At 41.1% G+C, this 19,836-nt stretch overlaps 2 protein-coding genes across 2 annotated transcripts in view; both read left to right on the top strand.

Moving 5' to 3' along the window:
* Nucleotides 1–19,836, top strand: part of OLFM3 (olfactomedin 3) — a 340,444-nt gene that overhangs the window by 108,636 nt on the left and 211,972 nt on the right. The gene's annotated exons all lie outside the window — the stretch shown is intronic.
* Nucleotides 5,908–12,147, top strand: LOC149455139 (uncharacterized). Its single transcript, XM_089686554.1, has 2 exons — nucleotides 5,908–5,960; nucleotides 9,604–12,147. Exons 1-2 carry the CDS (start codon nucleotides 5,908–5,910, stop codon nucleotides 12,095–12,097), a joined length of 2,547 nt encoding a protein of 848 aa, XP_089542680.1. The 3' UTR covers nucleotides 12,098–12,147.

Genomic DNA, 19,836 nt, shown 5'->3' with positions numbered 1-19,836 from the left:
CACTGAATACCTGGATAGCTATTTTTATGTAAGGAATGTTTGTACTGTAAGAAATGTATTGTTCAGCTGTTATACTGATTGCCAATGTTATGTTATGAATGTTATACTGATTGCCAATGTTATGAACACAATGGGGGTGGGATGTAGTATGCCAATTGATTACATTCACTAAGAAACTCAGAAACAGCTTAGCTTAATATAAATCAGTATTAAATATATTAAATGTAATTGCTAATACCTGTAAGGTAAAAAAGAGCCTTGGATACAGATGCCTTCTGAACAAAATGAAAGCTAGTATCAATCATCTTTAACTCTGCCTACACCAGGTAATGCACAAAAAACACACATTATATATTCAATAAGGCTGTATAGGGAGCTATAAAGCAGTATTTTTACATGTATAATTTAATTTTACTTACTCTTCTGAAACTGTTTTTTTTAACATGTGACTGGCACAGCACCAATCAGTGCTGTGCACACAGACTCATAGGGGTTTATTTACTAAAGCTGGAGAGTCCAAAATCAGACTCCCTTCTGCATAGAAACCAATCAGCTTCTAACCTCAGCTTGTTCAATGAAGCTTTGGCAATGAAACCTGGAAGCTGAGTGGTTTCTATGCAGAAGGGAGTCTGATTTTGGACTCTCCAGCTTTAGTAAATAAACCCCATAGTGTAGTAATAGAAGCCTCTCCCAAGCATCTTTCCCTGCAGATACCAAATAACAGGGGAAGATCATGTGACCACACAACAGTGTTTCAGGCATAAGGTATTTAATGGATTAAAAAATACAGTGGTATGATATATATAATTTATGTGAATAAATTATGGCAATTAACACTCCGCGTTTTAGTATCACTTTAGGGTATGTATAAATTAGTATTTTAGAAATAGGTGTCTATCAGTGGAAGAGAGTTTAGGGAGGGTTAAAAACTAGTCGTGCTATAAATTATGATTTAACTCAGACTACTGGTTGAGAAACTATGTTAGCAGTGGTATCACGGACATATATACATCTGTGTTTGCTGCATTTGGACATTTTGCAAGTTCCTGTGTTCTTCAACACAAACAGAGGAGAAAAAATAGGATTTTACCATAAAAATCCTTTCTCTGTGTTCACTGAAGGACAAATGTCTGCTTTAGCTCACTAGTACTAGATGCACTAGGCCCTCCAATGAACACAGAGAAAATTATTTTATTGTGAGTATGAAAAAATCCAATTTTCTCTTTCATTCATTGAAGGACAGAGTTCTGCTTTTGATCATTATCCCAGGACATTCAAGGGTGGGCAAAAAACAAAAGGATAAACCAGGCTCACTATCTTAAAGAAAATGTTACAGGCCTGTCAGATTGATCCCTACAAACTTTAGGCCCAAAAGTGCCATCAACCAATCCTGCCACGTCCACCTTGCAAAACATGGTGAATATGTGAACTGATGACCAAGTGGGCACCTTACAAACCTGAAAAATTAATAATTCATGATGAAAAGGACACTCTTACCACTCTTACTGCTGTTACTGGAAAAGGTGGTTCTCACTGCTTCATAGCATATGCTTGGACAATACTTTGCCAAATATAGCATGAAACAGTAGCAGTGGAAGCTGCAAGGCCCTTATGTGTGGCCTCTGCAACCATAAATAGGGAATCCGAGCTGTAAAATCCAGATGTGGCATTCACATACACCCTAATCTCTCTGAGGACATTCAAAGAATGTAAAATTATTTCATTGGGGAGGACTGGCTTGACTAATATTCAAGCTTGTTTCACCACTCCCCCCCCCTTTCCCAGGCTGTCTTTTATTTTTGTTGTTGTTGTTGTTGTTTGTTGTTGTTGTTCCACTCCTGTAGATGGCTCTTTACCCAGTTTTAAAGCAGAGCTTTGCCCATCAGTGAGCGATTGAGATGATATCAGCAATTTTTGTTCAGTAAATCACACTGGAATATACAGCAACCTCTTCTACCAATGAGTGTTTGCGTAAGTTCTGTAAGGTTGCATTCACACCTGAGCACGAATGTTTACAGGTGATTTTCTACAGTTTTCTTTCTGCACATTTTTGCAATTTTTCAGGTGTATTCAGGTTTGGGAAATGTTCTTTTAGTTAGTGAAAAGCTAGTTACTAGAAGGAGGATATGGCTGTTTAGGCTTATATTCCAGCATTTTCAGAGTCGTTTTGGGTCCTCCCTTTCAATTCTATTATATTAGGATAAAAAAAACTGCATTCTCCTTCAAAAGCATGGACCTTTTTAAGCTTAAGGACTTTTTTAAAGCAGAGCTCCACCCAAAAGGAGAAGTTCCACTTTAAGTCTTCATCCCCTGCTCCCTGTTAAGGATTGGTACCTTTGAGGAGTGGGGGAGGTACCCGAGTTTGATTGCCAAGGTGATTGGAAGTAGAAATTGTCCTCCCCCCTTTTCCCTGTAGTCTTCTGCGACATGTGACAGGTCCCAGAAGACTACAGGACCATTCACAAAGTGCAGCACTGCTCGTGCATGCTCAGTGGGCACCTGGCTGTGAAGCTGCAAGCTGTCACAGTCGGGTGCCCACACTGAATGAAACAATCCAAATTAATTTGATGTACAGACTTTCAGCTTTAATTCAAGGGGTTGAACATAAATATCAAGTACAAATTTTAGGAACTACAACCATTTTTATACACAGTCCCTCCATTTTCAGGGTCTCAAATGTAATTGGACAAGTTAATATAATCATAAATAAAATGTTCATTTTTAATATTTTGTTAAGAATCCTTTACTGGTAATGACTGCCTGCAGTCTGGAACCCATGAACATTACCAAAGACTGGGCTTCCTCTTTTCTGATGCTTTGCCAGGCTCTAACTGCAGCTGTCTTCAGTTGTTCCACTTCTTTTCCTTCAAAAGCTCCTGGGTTGCTTTTGCAGTGTGTTTTGGATCATTGTCCATCTGTACTGTGAAGCGCTGTCCAATCAACTTTGCTGCATCTGGCTGAATCTGGGCTGACAGTATATCTGTAAACACTGCAGAATTCATCCGGCTGTTTCTGTTATCTGTTACATCATCAATAAACACTAATGATCCAGTGCTACTGGAAGCCAGGCATAGCGTCACACTGCCTCCACCGTGTTTTAAAGATGACGTTGTGTGCTTTGGATCATGAGCTGTTCCAAGCCTTCTCCATGCTTTTTTCTTCCCGTCATTCTGGTACGGATTAATCTTAGTTTCATCCATCCAAAGAATGCTTTTCCAGAACTGTTCTGGCTTTTTTAGATGTTTTTTGTCATATGACATCCTCCCAGAATGAGAGAACCACCTTGCGCCCGTCATTGCCTTATATGGCGGGCGGGAGGTGGTTAAATTGACACTGTGCTTTAGTATTTTGTTAAACTTGTCAGAGTTTTTAATTTCTATGCACATCTATTGTCATTCTTTTTTTTTTTTTTTTTTTAAAGAATATTTATTGGGTTTTAACAAAGTAAAACAAATCAAAATGGCGAGTCAATTATGACACAAATGCTACATCGTATCTAGTCAGTGAGGTAATGGCGCAGCAAATAATATACACTTGGCTTAATGAGAGCAAGTGCAAAAAGGCAGTTAGATAACACCAAGTTATAAGGTAAACATAAGCAAGTACTGAGGAAAAGTTGCATATAAAATTGAAGGGTTGGAGGACAGTTGGAGACCCATTTCCGGAGAATAGCCCGTCTTGCCACCAGGAGGCTTGTGAATATCCAGGGTTTGTTATTTCTGAAAGATAACCTTTGAGAGGAGAAGAGACCAATGACTGGCTGATCCATGTAGCCGAAAAGTAGCGGTAGCGGGTCAATGGGTAATTGGAAGGTAGTGATAATGGTTATGAAGTTGACCACTTGCTTCCTGAATGTAGAGATAGCAGAGCCAGAGTCTATGTTTTAGTGAAGGTTTTTGACTTCCACAGAGAGGGCAAGTAGAGAGTGGCAGGTCATTTTTTGAGTAGAGACAGGGCATGTAGGCACAGTGAAGAATCCTAAGTTGCTGTTCACGCCAGAATTCATTGTGGTTGAAGGCACATGTGGAGTTGAAGCCCGATAGTAACTGGTCAGCTGTAAATGCATAATCGAAATCTTTGACCCAGGATTTGACAGCATTGAATGTCTCGAAAGGTTTGGCGTACAGAAGATTCAGAGGTCTGTATATGTTTGATATTTTATACTTTCGAGAGTTCGCCAAGACATCAATGAATGTCGTACGAAACCTGATAGATTTAATAGGTGCAACAGAGTTGACAAAGTTCTTACTTGAAGCATATAAAAAAAATTATGTGCTGGTAGTCCATAGGTTTGTAGAATGCTGTTGGGAGGATTTGGGGAACCCGTAGAGGTGTTGTACCAAAGTTAAATCTTGAGCTAACAAAGTTTCATAAGCATCATAGGATTGCGGGAGAGAAAAGGAAGGGTTATGGTGAATAGAAAGAAAGCGGCAAAGCCATGGAGAGGCCCCCAAATTACGCCATGAGTTTATAAAATTCGTCTGTATAGCCATCAGGCCGAGGGGCTTTACCGATTGTAAGTGATTTAATGGCTAGGGATATATCCGACTGAGTAATAGGAGCGTTCAGAGCTTGAAGTGTGGTTGGGTCTAGCCGTGGCAACGAGATAAGGTCCAGGAAGGAGGTGACCTTAGCGGAGTCTATAGGGTCCGAGCCATAGAGATTTTGGTAGAAATTTTCTACTATCGAAATAATGTCTAATGGGTCGCTTTTTAATGTTCCTTGTGGATCCCTCAAAGATGCAAAGAGAGTGGGTTTGAAAGTTTTTTTACATAACCGTGCTAACAGCTTGCCCGGCTTATTGCCGAATTTCTGAAATTGCAGGTCACTGTGGGATTGGTGTGTGGCCTCTTGAGTTGCTGTCCATGTATCAAAGTGTTGTTTGGCCTCTGACCATGCTTTTCTATTTTTGTGAGAGTTAAGACCTGTTAAGTCTTTTTGTGCCTGTCGTAGTCGAAGGCTTGCTGCTGTATAATTTCGGAGAAGGTTTTTCTTGTAGGTGGAATTAAACGCTATGATTCTACCTTGTAAGACTGCCTTGCCTGTCTCCCAAAAGAGAATGGCTTTTGCTTGGTGCTCTGCATTTGTGTCACAGAACTCACTCCAGGTGGTATTTAATACCCAGGGTAAGTCCCGATTGTTAGCCAGGAAGGAAGGGAAACGCCATGTACGCGAGTTTTGGTTATGCTGTACGTGATGTATGGATATAGGAATCGGGGAGTGGTCAGAGATCGCTATGTCGTGTATATTAGAATCCGTAATGTTTTGTATTAAGATGGAGTTGACAAAGAAATAATCAATTCTGGACAGAGTATGATGGACGGGGAGAAGAAAGTAAATTCTTTTCCTTCTTGGTGAGTCAGGCGCCATATAGTGAAGGAAATAAGTATTTGATCCTCTGCTGATTTTGAATGTTTGACCACTCACAAAGAAATGATCAGTCTAAAAATCAAATGGTAAGTGTATTGTAACACTGAAAGACAGAATATCAACAAAAAATGTAAAAGAAATGCATGTCTAACAAATTATGCACTGATTTGCATGTTCATGAGGGAAATAAGTATTGCGTTATATGTTAACCAATACTAGAGGGGAGGAATCTATTTTAATATGTGCAGCAATATATTGCCCTTTCTCATCTGTAGCTAGCGTGATAATATCAGGGGTGAGACATTTATGTATGAGGATAATTACCCCTGCTTTGCCATTGGGTGAGGGTGAACCCAGCACCTGACCCACCCATAGTTTTTTCATGCGCATAAAGTCCGTTTGATTTAAGTGAGTTTCTTGAAGAAACGCAATGTCTGTTTTCAGACGTTTGAGATGATGAAGGATGGCCATACGCTTATGGGGAGATCTCAAACCCTTAACATTCCATGATACCACAAGAGTCATGAAAATACGAGTATGAGGGTAATCAAAAAAGGATTAGAAGCTTCCCTATGTGGTAACCGCTACGCGTACTCAGAACTGTGATCCCTATTCTCTTGTTGTAATGTAAGAGAAAGAGGTGCTGTGGGGTCTCCGGGTGAGAGAAGAATAGAAAAAGGAGAGAAAAGAGAAAAAGGGGAGTGGGGGAGAAATACAGATATCGGGGTGACCCAACAAGGGTCTAATGTAAAAATAAAATTAACAATAAACTGCATAGGCATCGTGAACTTCACCTTATTCTTCATGTTATCCCCTATCTTTGGCCTGCGTTACCAGAAATGATAGGGTGTAAATCCTGCACCGAGGGGCTGCGTATCCAAGTAAAAGGAGAGGAGGGCCCCGATGGTAGCGCAGACCTCCAACACAGGAGGGGTCGGCGCACCCTAGGACCAACAGCAGCGTAGCAGCCAAAGAATATAATAAAGCATTATACATACACCAATATGAAAGAGAAAGAATGGGAACCAGTAAACTTGAAAAATTGCAGAACATTGCAACTGATTAAGGGCATTATAAGGCAATAAGATGCTTTAACATGAGGTGTTAATACCAGTAAGTAGGTATGCAAATTTGTTGGAACGCTTTTCTTTTGCGGGAGACTTCTTGCGAGTAGTCAGCAAAAAGTAATAACTTATGACTGTCTAGCTGTAGGGAGCGTGAATTGCGAAATTAATCAAGTATAGCTACCTGGGCTACCCGGAAAGCGTAGTTGAGATATTTGACGATTGTTGAGCGCAGTGTGCGCCTATCATTTGAGGGGGCGCCTAGGCGGTGTGCCCTTTCAATCTGGTAAGGTGTCGTAATGCCCAGTGCAGCAGGAATACGTCTGGAACAGATATCAGATAATAAACCTGAGTTGTAGGATTCTGGGAGGCCTACGACGCTCAAGTTGTTCCTGCAGGAGCGGTTTTCTAAGTCATCTAACTTATCCAATATATTTTGTTGTACATGTTTGGATTGTGTAGCACCCGTCTGCATAGCTTGAAACTCATCCTCTAGGTCAGAGAGGTGATGCTCAGCTTCAGTTATACGTTTGGCGTTTTCACCCAGGTCTCTTCTAAGTTGTTCTATGCCCTGTGTTACCTACTGCCTGAGTAATGGTAGGCAGTAACAAAGAAGCAACAGCCTGAGCAATCTTATCATACTGGTCCTTGGGACTACTAGATCAGCATGCCTTACTGGGGGAGTGTGGGGTGGCTGTGCCTCCCTCCTACCTGCTCCTGGGTCTGGCTCTGGCACTGTGTCCATGCTGGTTGTGTTTGCCATTCTGTGTTCTGAAGTGCTGCTGCTGCCAGCAATGGGGGAAGGGTGATGTGAAGGGGGGCAATTTCTGTGGGGGGAGTGAAAAGGGGAGCAAGTGCTGGAGGGGATGGTAGATGTAGTGTGAATGGGGGCAGTGCTGTTGTGGTAGTGATGTAAAATGGGGGGGGGGCAGTGCTGTGGGGCGGAGAGATATAAAGGGGTGATTTGAAGGGGGTGGCAGATGTGGTTGGGGCAGAGCACATTATTGTGGTAGAGAGCATTGCTGTGGGGGGAGGGTGATGTGAAGGGGGGCAGTTGCTGTGGGAGTTTTGAAAAGGGAGGCAAGTGCTGGCGGGGAGGGGAGATGTAATGTGAATGGGGGTAGTGCTGTAGGGGGGGAGATGTATAGGGGGTCAGTGCTGTGGGGGTAGGGAAAGGTAAAGAGGGACAAGTGCTAGTGGGAGGGGAGATGTAATGTGAAATGGGGCAGTGCTGTGGGGGGGGGGTGGTATAAAGGAGCTCTGAGGAAGAAGGGTTCCCCCTTTGAAAAGCGTCAGCTTCATCCTGAGAGTCTCCTCTTGATGGGACCCACACGTGTCTGCTATTCCAGTGCACTGTTGTTGAATTTTATATACTTTTTATTATTGCTTCTTTTGTGAGTATATATCTCAATTCAATTATAGGTAATGCACAATGTTGATGCGCTTTTGTTTTTGTTCTTCATTACAGCTGTTATTGGGTTTCCCCAACCTTGTGTTAGAGCTGCACAACCTTTGACCAGCTATTGGTTGAACTTTAATATATGGTTCAACCTGCTGAATTCTGATCTGGGTCTCTGAGCGCAGGAGGTTTTGTTTCTGTTTCCATGGGTGTAAAGGGGAGCAGTGTGTGCGTGGGGGGGAGATGTGATGTAAATGGGGCAGTGCTGAGGGGGTGTATGAAGGGGGGCAGTGTTGGGGGGGGTGATTTGCTGTGGAGGGGGAATGTAATGTAAAGGGGGAAAGTGCTGTGGGGGGGTGATGTAAAGGGGGTCAATGCTGGGGGGGTAATGTAATACGGAGAAAGTGCTGTGGGGCATGATGTAAAGGGGGTCAATGCTGTGGGGGTGATGTAAATGGGGGGCAGTTCTGTGGGGGGGTTGATGTGAACGACACTAATGTGAAAGAAAACTGATGTTTTGAAGTGGGGGACTGAGGATACTGATGTAAGAATTGGATTATGATATAAAATGAGGGGGTTGTGATGGGAAGGATCCGAGACATTGCACAAACATGTGATTCGGACCTCTGCTAAAAGAACATTTTACTGATCGGACCTCCGTAAATTTTAATTCAATATCCCTGGTGTAAATAAAGGCAAACTATTACTTAGCATTGTATAGAGTGGAGAAAAATTAGAACAACTTAGATTTTTATTGATGTCTGTGACCACATTAGGGAGATGTATCCACTCTATTATTTGTCCTGTTTACTATAGTCGCTGAAAGTGAAACTCAGATTCTGGGTTGTCTACAGGACAGTAATTGAGGGAAAAATCTTCCAATTGGGACCCTGGTAACTCTAATTTCCTGTTTTGGCTATAGGACAGGACGTGAAGGGAAATCTCTCCAATGGGACACAGAGGGCACACAAAAAAAAAAAAAACAGACAGGAGTTAAACACTCCTTTACGCTTTGTCTTTAGTTCTGCTTTAATAATCCAGCATATACTGTATATGGAGAAATATTTTCATTAATAATAATTTTGGAAGCTAGAGGAGATTGTTTTTAGCTTAATAATTAAATGAAATGCTTGGTTGTACTATGGCTAGTATATATTTCAATCTTAATTTATGAAATATATGTATTTTCCTTATTTTGAAGTTTGAGGAGCTGGCACAATATATCCCTTTTCTTTCAGGCTGCTCTTTAAAGTGTGAGGATGCCATGCTTGATTTGTAACACACACATTCTAGTGTCCCTGAAGTCTCTTACAAGGAGTAGTGAATTCACTTAAAATTCTTATTCACACAAAATGACTCTTCACTTGTTTCATCTTAGCATTCAGTTTGCATGTCATACGCTCACAGTCATAAGTGGTGAGTGACAAAATTGTAGGTAGGAGGCACTGGATCGAAAACAGTCTGTAACAGGAAAGGGTCCCAGAGAAACCTCTGCTGAAATCTGGAAGGTGTAGGAAAAACCATCGGTCTGATGCTGTATCTGTCCTCCCCCGGCTCCAAGTGGGAGAACTCAGTGATCACATGACCGTTGATCGCTGAATTCTCACAGCCACTCTGAGTAGAGAGAGGTAACTGTAAGTCACCACTGTCTGCTACGCCCCCCCCCCCCCTCCCGGGCTGTGAAGCTGATTGATAAAAGGCTGAGCCAGGTGTAGTTCCAGACTCTGGGGTTGAACCCAACTTTCCCAAGCCTGTCACCGTCTTTTTTAGGTCAAAATCCCCCCCACGGAAAAAGAAAACACACAGAGGCTGTAGGGGGGGACGAAATAAACACCGCAACACACACCAAACACAAACACCGCAAACTGTAAAAATCTTCAACTTATCCAACCATCAACTATCACAAACTGAAATCTCTCTGCTCAATCACGGTCTAAACTTTGCCCCAACTTCCCCACCCAACTTATTCACACTATTCAAAGACCTGAATAAATTTATACGCAATCTCACCTTAAAAAGATTCTTTCACATTCAATCCAAAAAAACTCAGCCTACAGCCATTTCACCTGACACAGACAATATCAACCCCTCAACCCCATCTGACTCAGACGCCTTAGACATATTAGAACAATTATTTGCTGAGTCTCACCCTGATGATGGCCCACCTTTAGATTTTACACTCACTTCACAACTTTTATACCCCCCACCTGTGGCACACACTACGCTCAGACCCAAATCAGTATTCAATCCCACACATTCTAAGGGCCCCTACCTGGAAAGTTTTTATAGAGTAGTCTACTCGGAATTCATCAAATTGTGCAATCCCAACCAGCACCATTCCGCCTCTAATCTACCAAACACTGTAAAAAAATCCATTACCACTTTATCAAACAATAAGGACATTATTATCAAGCCCGCCGATAAAGGCGGCGGCATTGTACTTCTTAATACCACTGACTACATAGACGAAGCCCTCAGACTCCTCTCAGACACATCCACGTATACCAAATTAACTAAAGACCCACTACCCGAATTCAAACAGGACGCACTACTACTAACGAACACAGCCTTACTTGATGGTGTCATCACCAAGCAGGAAGCCTCTTTTCTATCTAAAGACTTCTACAACACCCCGTATTTTTACTTTCTCCCCAAAGTACACAAAAATCCAAATAATCCACCAGGAAGACCAATCGTAGCGGCCACAGGGAGCATTACCAGCGGTTTCTCCCAATATATCGACCACTTCCTACAACCCCTTGCACAGGCTCAACACTCATATATCCGGGACAGCGGACACTTGCTAGAATTACTCCAAACATACTCCTGGGAACCCGACTATTGTTGGGTCTCGTTAGATGTCTGCTCCCTATACACCTCGATACCCCATGATGTAGGCATCACCGCCATCCAGCATTATCTATCCTTGGATCCATCACTCAACCCCAAACAATCTTCCTTTATAGTAGACGCCACCTCATTTTGCCTCAAACACAATTACTTCACATTCAACCACGATTTCTACTTACAAACTCAAGGTACAGCCATGGGAGCCAACTTTGCACCCTCATATGCCAACTTGACTATGAGTTTCTGGGAGGACAAACACATATGGCACAACAATCCCTTTGCCGCCCACATCATCTTTTACGGCCGTTACATAGATGACATTATCGTCATCTGGGATGGACCAATATCACACGTAGACCAGTTCGTAACCCATTGCAATTCAAATCCTTTTGGACTGTCCTTCACCTCCACTCACCACAAACATACTCTTGTATTCCTAGATCTCGAATTATACCATGACAATCTCCAAATATTAACAAAAAACCACTTCAAACCCGTATCTGGCAACTCATACCTCCACTTCAACAGCTGCCACCACCCCAAATGGATCCAAAATATACCTAAAGGACAATTCTGTCGTCTCAGACAAAACTGCACCACAGATTCAGATTACAATCTCCAGAGTGACATTCTAATAAAGAAATTCCTAGACAAAGGTTACCCACACAAGCTAGTAGATGAGGCCCACTCCTTCTACCACAAGGGTAGACCCCAAACACACAATAACTCAGAGCCTCCCAACCAGGTCAGATTTATAACCAAATTCCACAACAACTTTCACAAAATGGAGTCTATCATCAATAGACATTGGCCGATACTACTACAGGATCCACATTTAATAGACATCTTAGATAAAAAACCAAAATACACCTACCGCAAAGCCATCAACCTTAAAAACAAGATTGCCCCCAGCAAATACAACCCACCCACCAACACACTCAACACAATCTGCCTCATACCCATTGTCGGCATGTATAGATGCAACAAAGCGCTATGCAAAACTTGCCAATTCGTTAAACACGGACAAAAAAACTTCACCACAAAAGGAAAAACCTATTCATTCAAAGAATTTTACAACTGCTCCACTGATCATGTGATCTATTGTATATCCTGCCCTTGCGGCCTCCTATATGTGGGACGAACCATCAGACCCCTCCGCGCCAGGTTTGGCGAGCACAGACGTCTTATTGAAGATGGTAAAGACAAACATAGCGTCCCCCGCCACTTCCTTGAATATCACCAAAAATCCACTGATGGCCTACAAGTATGGGTCTTAGAATCCATACACAACAATCTCTCTGAGTCTGATCGTTTCAAAAAACTCTGTTCACAAGAAACTTATTGGATATTTACATTAGATACATTGTCCCCAGGCGGACTCAACGAGGAATTAGACATTAACACTATACTATAAACACTACAATCTCCCATTCACAGCCACTCAACACTCACAATGATACTTCCCCCCCCCCCCTTTCTTTATAATTTTTTTTTTTTTTTTTAATCGAATTTTTTAATCGAATTTTTTAATCAAATTTTTTATCGAATTTTTTTTTTTTTTTTTTTTTTTTTTTTATCCAATTTTTAGTTTATTATTTATAACCTTTTGTTCATTATTTATATTTTATTCTATTTTTTACAATTTTTTACAATGTAATTTACTTTTTATAATGTCATCTGCATGTATTATTACCAATATGTTTATCATCTTGCAATCATGCTGTATCATCTTGCAATCATGCTGTATTACCACTAAATATCTGCTCACTACTGTTACATAATTGATGTGCCAGTGCTGCAAGGTGAACATTTTACCCCACTAATCTCCCAGAACATAATTTTTTTTTTTTTTTTTTTTTTTTTTTTTTTTCTTTCGTCTTCCGTTTTCTTATTTATTACATCCTCTCTTTTTTCCATTTGGTTTCCTTTTACCCCCCAGTTTACACTATTCACCTGACAGCAATGGTCAATCACTGGTTAATTGGTTAATTGATCAATTAGACTCACGTTCCCTATATATTCACCCCTGTTCATCCACTTTCCCCTGCTTGAAAAAGGAGTGCACTTCCGCCTTCCACGGCCAGTGCATGCTCCGAAACGCGTCGCAGTGCACCCTGGGATCTGACGTCATCACGGCCACGCCGCCGCTACGTTCCAGCGTGCGTTCCATCCGGCTTTGAGGGAGGACGTGCATGAAGGCTGGCCTCACCACTGTTCCCCCTCCAGCCACCACGCTGTTCCAGCCGAGAGCTGACCTCCCCACATCGCAGAGAGATGACGGCTCTTCACCCGGGTTACCACCCCACCGTTAACTATTGTTAACCACGGTTTTTATGCTTATGATTACTTCACACATGTGAGTGTTTCTACATTTAGACTTGAATTAAAAGACTTATTGCACTTAGAGGCGCTTCTCTCCTTTTTCTCATCTACAGAAGTTGCTACAGCTTATTTGGAAGCCTTGCCCTCAGTGCCACACGGAATCCTACGCTCTTCATACAGTAGCCACTAATACCACCATCACCCATACTACCATTTCCCAGGACTTTGCAGTGTTTGCGCTGTTACAACCCTTCCTCATTTTTCCTTACCAACTGTTCAGTGTCTGCTAATCCTCTCTGCCAATCCCTCCACTGGCTTCTGCTCGCCTAATAAATTGAATTCAAAATACTAACAACAGCTTACAAAGCCATCCACAACTCCAGCTACATCACTAACCTAGTCTCTAAATACTGACCTAATCATTCTGTTCATTCCTCCCAAGACCTCCTGCTCTCTAGCTTCCTCGTTACCGCCTGCCATCCTCGCCTTCAGGACTTTTCCTGAGCCTCTCCTATCCTATGGAACTCCCTACCCCAAGTTGTCCAACTATCTTCTACTCTGTCTGCTTTCAGATGATCCCTGAAAACCCTCTTCTTCAGAATAGCCTATTCTGCCCCCACTTAACAACTGGAATTTTATTTTCTTCATCAGCTCATCCCCACAGCTATTACCTTTTGGATCATTTTACCCTCCTCCTAGATTTTAAGCTCTTACAAGCAAGACCCTCTGATTCCTACTGTATTAAATTGTATTGTAATTGTACTGTCTGCCCTTATGGTGTAAAGCGCTGCGCAGACAAATAGTTACATTCATTGAACTCCTTTACTTTTATTGTCTCAAACAATAACTGAACAAACTATATTTTCCCTTTAAATTGTGGGAACTTGTGTTGCATGAATGGCAGAGATATACATGAAATCCATTTCGTGAAACTTCTTCTTTCAGGACATGTTACACATAAATCTTTCAGCTTTATGACTAAATAACAAATCTTTTGGTAGTGGTTCCTATAATTAGAAAGGTCAACAACACAGAAACTCTGTATGCCATTAGTAAATTACATTATACAGTGTGTAGACCGGGGGCTTTATTTATTTAAGCTACGTACTGTATTTGAATTTGAATGTACAGCATGTAGGCCAGAGCAAGGTCTTTGAATCCTGGAGGGCAAGTTCTGATGCTGGTTTATCGATTGAATCAGAATCTTCACTTTGGGACCTAAAGCCGCTAATCCCCATCCTCACAGGGAGATTAGAATCTCTCTATTCCTGCACTGTGGGTGACAGATTTCCATTTTCCAGATTTCGTTTATTGGAGCCACTTGTTTGAAGTCAAATTTTTGCTGCTCTCAAGGACAAAGTGAATGAGATTTAAGGGTTTGTCTACTTATGGCAACTCTAAAAATATTCCAAATATTGATATTAACTACAGCTAGAATCAACAGACAGCGATGATATATACTAGCTGTGTTTCCTTTCTTTATGTATTAAAACATAATTGAAGATTTGCAGATACAGTGAACATTCCGTGAAAAGCTAAATTTTAAGCTCTACTGCTTTTAGTTGCTTAAAGAAGTTTGGGGTAGATACAAAACAAAAAAATATTAATACTCACCTCTGTGCTGCAGCATCATGGTGATGCTGCAGCCATCCCTCGTCACACATTAAGACTGAGAATTGGGTGACCACATGATTGCTGACCACTCAGTTCTCAGTCTGTTCAAAGAGGATAGTGTTGACTGTCAATCATCGCTCTCCACTCAACACTCATTGGAGTGCCAGTCAGGAGAGGGGGCAGGAGTGGCTGGATTCTGCTCTTAGCGATCAGAGGTGGAGCCAGCTGTCAATTAGGCATATGGCTGGATCCTGACATTATTGTAGGGATCCATCCAAATCCTGGAGTGGCTCTGGGTCACAGGAGAGCAAAAATAAGTGCACCCCTGTGGCCCACAAAAAAAATCATGACCAAAAAGTGTTGGCCATACTTCTCTTTTAATGGAGCGCGAACCCAAACTTCCCTTTGCATTGGAGAGGACCACTGCTCTCTGTGTAAAAGCAGCAGTCTTTCTGTGGAGGTCCACACACGCCGCTTTTAGTCAGTTCTATAACCGTGATTGCACAGCTCTTCCCTTGACTCACAGGGAAAGTGTCAAACTGCTGCACAGGAGTTTCTACTTCTTCAAAAAAATGATGCAGCTCTCTCTGTAGCTAAATACTGGGAGACTGAATTTTGGGATGGCACTGCGGCTCTATTAAACAACTAGAAATAGACATTTAAAATATAGCTTTTCTCTGCACATTAATTATATCGACATACTTAACCTAAAAGCTTCAATTAGACTTTGGAAAAAAGATCACTTTGACAGAACAATTGAGGTGTAAAGTGTTAACATTTCTGGAAACATGGATCCTAAAAAAAATCTTCACATTATTTCGAAGATTTATTTTAAATATGCCATAGCCAAATTACAATTAATATTACTGAGCATATCATAAAAAAATTGCATAATCACGTTGCCTTCAATGAAAACTGTGTAGCCTGGACTGTAGCTGATAACTGCTGTAGAACTTCTTCTCTTGTTGCTGCTGTAGTATCTTTCTGCAGTGTGGACAGGAATAAACTAAATATTCATTAATGCAGAAGTGCAGCAGCCATCCTAAAGGAAATCACTTTGTAATGCTCATCTATGGAGTGTTAGCAATGCAGGGGGCAGCCATCTTGGTTCAGTCTGGATCAAGCCCTGAGGAGGACAGTGATTGACTGTTGCAACAGAGCAAGGGACAGTAAACTGGAATGCTGGAAAAAATAAACACAATTGTGACACCTGCCTGCAGAATGCATGGAGGAAGCCACTGTGGGGATCATGTTCTACTGCAGTGGTATGTGTCTAGAGTTTTCTCAAGCTACTTGATGTTGTGCTGCCCAAGAGAAAAGTGCTGATCAGAGACTGCTTCTGCCATTATACTTTGTGCAAGGCTACATGTGAGGGGACCTAGATCCTGGGAACCTGCACTGATCCTGGGAACCTGGACTGTGACCATCAGTAGTCCCCTAAATTCCTCAATAATGGAGACTACCTAGGAAATAAATCTGAGTGAGCAACCATATACTGTATATGAATACAGTGGCTGGAATCGCTCAAGGAGTTATCCCTGTGTCCCTGTGTGCTGGATTGGTTTGCTGCGAGGTCTGGAGTGCTGTCCAGTGTGTAGGTGCCATTGGAGCCTCCCTCCCCCAAGGTTGTGACCAGATCCATGATGACCACCAGGGTCTCTTTCTGGATATGATATTTATGATATGCGCATGTAACTTGCGCTTCTGGTAAGTGCAAGCACAATTCATTCCTTTTACCACAAGAAGTCACCTGCACTGAATCTTGCTGTCACTAAAAGTGCTGGAACTCAATATTTGATCCACAGTGGTTCTTATCCATTCACAAGTTTATTGGACTTTATTTTGAAGCACCTTATGTTATGCCATTATATTTATTTATCTGTTTTATATTTCATTTGGTTATCAGATATTCAGGGTCATTTTATCACTTTATTGTCACTTTGCTGACAATTTTGGAGTTTACTTATTTTGCGCTAATTTGCGCATTATGGACATAGTCACTTTATTTCTAGTGCTGCATATATATTTTCTATGATATACTGTATATGAATAACTATCCTTAATTGCCCCAGATTGTGAGTAACAACCATTACGTTAGTGTTAACATACAATATTATTGTTATTATACAATAGGGCATTGCCTTCTGTAATGTGCCTATCTGATTTACACTAGTGCATTTCTCTTCAGAATTCTTTTGGATGATTTTTTTTATCTTTCTATACTTTTTCTTATACATTTTCACTTGGACTTTTGGATTACTTAATCCACGATTTTCTCAGTATTTTCCATCACTTTCAGTATTAGATGCATTGTGGATTGGACTTTTCACAGCATTATTTGTATAATTTTTTTTATTCTTTTACAATTTTCAGCACTTTAGGTTTGAACATATTTTTTAAATATTTTTTTTATTTATTGCATATTTATATATTTTGTTTGGTTTAGTGCAGTGCTTATTTTACACAACAATTTAAAAATGCAAAAAAAAAACTGAGTCTGTATGGATTTTAAGGGGGTATCTCACGCAATAAAAATAGTAGAAAAATTATGCATGATGTTCCCCAGGATATCCATACCAGACTTTTCTGGTCTGGTATGAATTGTAAAGTTGATTTCCATGCAAAAAAAAAAAATATGTGTGAGTTCCCCATAAAAAAAATATCAGATCCTTAGAGTATGCAGCTTAGCTGATCAGAAAAGGGAGAGGGGATGAGTGTGTGCCCCCCTTCTGAACCATACCAGGCCACATGGCCACAACATAGGGGACCTGAAAAAAACATCTCATCCCCATGTTGATGAGGACAAAGGTATCTTCCCTACAACCATGGCCATTGGTTGTGGGGGGGTCTGTGGGGGAACGTATCGGAAACCTGGAAGCCCTCCCCACATACATAAGTAAAAGGTACATAATAGCCCCAGTCATTTACTAAAAAATGTAACCTTGCAATAAGGACACCCAAATGCATCAAGTTCTTTTTTAAAGTAATACAAATCCAGAAAGTACTTCATAGTAAATCCATCACAAATCATGATGCCTGTTGACTTGCAAAAAAAACCTGACAAACCAGCGTATATCTAAATGTCTACTCCCAGAGCTGTCTGCAGCTATATAAGGGAGGAGGCATAGATAGTAGAGATATAACTGAGCAAATAAGGCAGCCATGTAAGGCAAAGTGCCGTGACATAAGCGTTTACTAGGAACGAGGCAGGTGCAAGCCTTAGGAACCAGTGACAGCAGGAAATTCTCATATATAGAAGCAGGAGAAATACTTCTTCTATAGATGATACTCGTCTTCCATCGAAAAGGTGGAAGTTTGTCATTTTGCAGTGGTAGCCCACCTATCACAAAATGAGAGATCCTTGGCTGGCTGAAGTTTTTAAACAGACCTGCTGGAGATCCTGGGTGATGTAGTTGACCAAATATGGCTATGATCATATTTGGTCAAATATATCAGCAAGCATCCCCAGTTTATTTATATTACATATAGAAGCCAGTTGGAGATCTAGCATTGTGACAGAAGTGGCAGTGCAGTCGGTGAACATTGTGTCTGTTTTGTCTGGATTAGCATCATCAGGTGATAGAGCACCATAAATCACATGAGTCTACATCGTAGATCGATGTGGTTGACATTGAATTTACATTTTGTGGTTTTATTTGTTTATTTTATTCCAATAAAGGACATTTCCTGGTGTGGGTGTTTTTATTTACTATTTACATTTTTTGTGAATGAGTAATACCTGTTACCATGTTAATCATTCACCTGGGAGTGGAGCTGGATTTCTGGGGGACCTCTTATTTTAAAGGGGGTTTCCAGATTCTGATAAGTACCCTCCCCCACATCCCTTTTGGGGAACAGTATGTAGAGATGAGAATGTAAGGATGCTGCCGTCTCTGCTGCAAGAATTAGATCAAGAGTGCTGCCATATTTGTTTTTGACATCTGACAGCTCTTAAAGTGCCAAACAAATGAAGTGCTTCCCCAGATCCAGACATTCTCCCTTCTATACATCCCCTACAGAACTATCAATCTTCTTGATTGGAGGTTCTACATTATAGATGAGGCTTCCTGTAAGAGCAAAAGGACCGCATGTTAGTGATCACCAGTCACTCTCATACTGTCTGGACTTTTTTTTTTATTTTAAATTGTAAAATCTATTTAGGCTCAAAGGAACAATAATGTTTATATACTGGCACCACTGTTAACATACTGCCGTACTTGGGGCTAACCACAGATGGTATATTGTGCAGTTATTTTTTATCTTTTTCATTAAAGCATAGCTGAGTGAGGTTGCCCACAGGAAATCACATCAGCCAACTAAGACTCTGCTTATTGATTATTTTTAAGTTACATTTTTTTTTTCTAGCTTTCTTGAGATTAGGAAAATACATTGGACAGATGTATACAGTATATTTTATTATGAAATTAATTACAGTAACCTCTTTCCATCTTTTTATAAATCAAGGACAGTTAAAATGTCAGTCTTAGCCGAGCTACTACTAACCTACAGTATGCCAAGGTAAAGAATCGTCTCTGCCCACAAGAAGTAGCTTTAATTTAACCACTCCCTGACCACCCTATAGCAGAAATACTGCTACAGGGTGGCACGGGTGCACAAAATCACGTATATATATGTGATTTTGCATTTCCCGGCCGGTGATTACTAACTGATGCCTGGTGATTACCAAGGATCTCCAACAGGGAGGAGAACTGTTTTGTTTACTAATAGTTCTCCTCCCTGTCACCTCGGGCACACTGCTTTGGATGGCTGTGCACAGTGAAGCACACAGACACTGCTCCATAGTAAAACACACCCAGCACACAGTTAACCCTTTGATCTCCCCTTATGTTAACCCCTTCCTGCCCAGTGCCATTAGTACAGTGTCAGTGCTTTTTTTTTAGCACTGATCACTGTATTGGAGTCACTGGGGATGTCAGTGACACCAAGTCAGTTCCCTCCAGTGTTAGAATGTCCGCCGCAGTCCCGCAGTTGCTTATAAGTTGCTGATAGCCACCATTACTAGTAAAAATTATAACAAAAATCCCAGTATATATACCGCCATTTGTAACCGCTATACCTTTCACGTAAACCAATTAATTTACACGTACTGGGATTTTTTTTAGCAAAGACATATAGCAGCATACATTTTGGCCCAAATTTATGATGAAATTAGATTTTTTTTATTTTTTTACTGGATATGTTTAATAGCAAAAAGTC

The sequence above is a fragment of the Staurois parvus genome, unplaced genomic scaffold (assembly GCF_062004578.1).
Source record: "Staurois parvus isolate SC_StPar_1 unplaced genomic scaffold, SC_StPar_1.0 ptg000402l, whole genome shotgun sequence".
Taxonomy (NCBI): domain Eukaryota; kingdom Metazoa; phylum Chordata; class Amphibia; order Anura; family Ranidae; genus Staurois; species Staurois parvus.
Note: the sequence above shows the minus strand (reverse complement) of the source record. Positions and strands in the feature narration are given on the sequence as shown.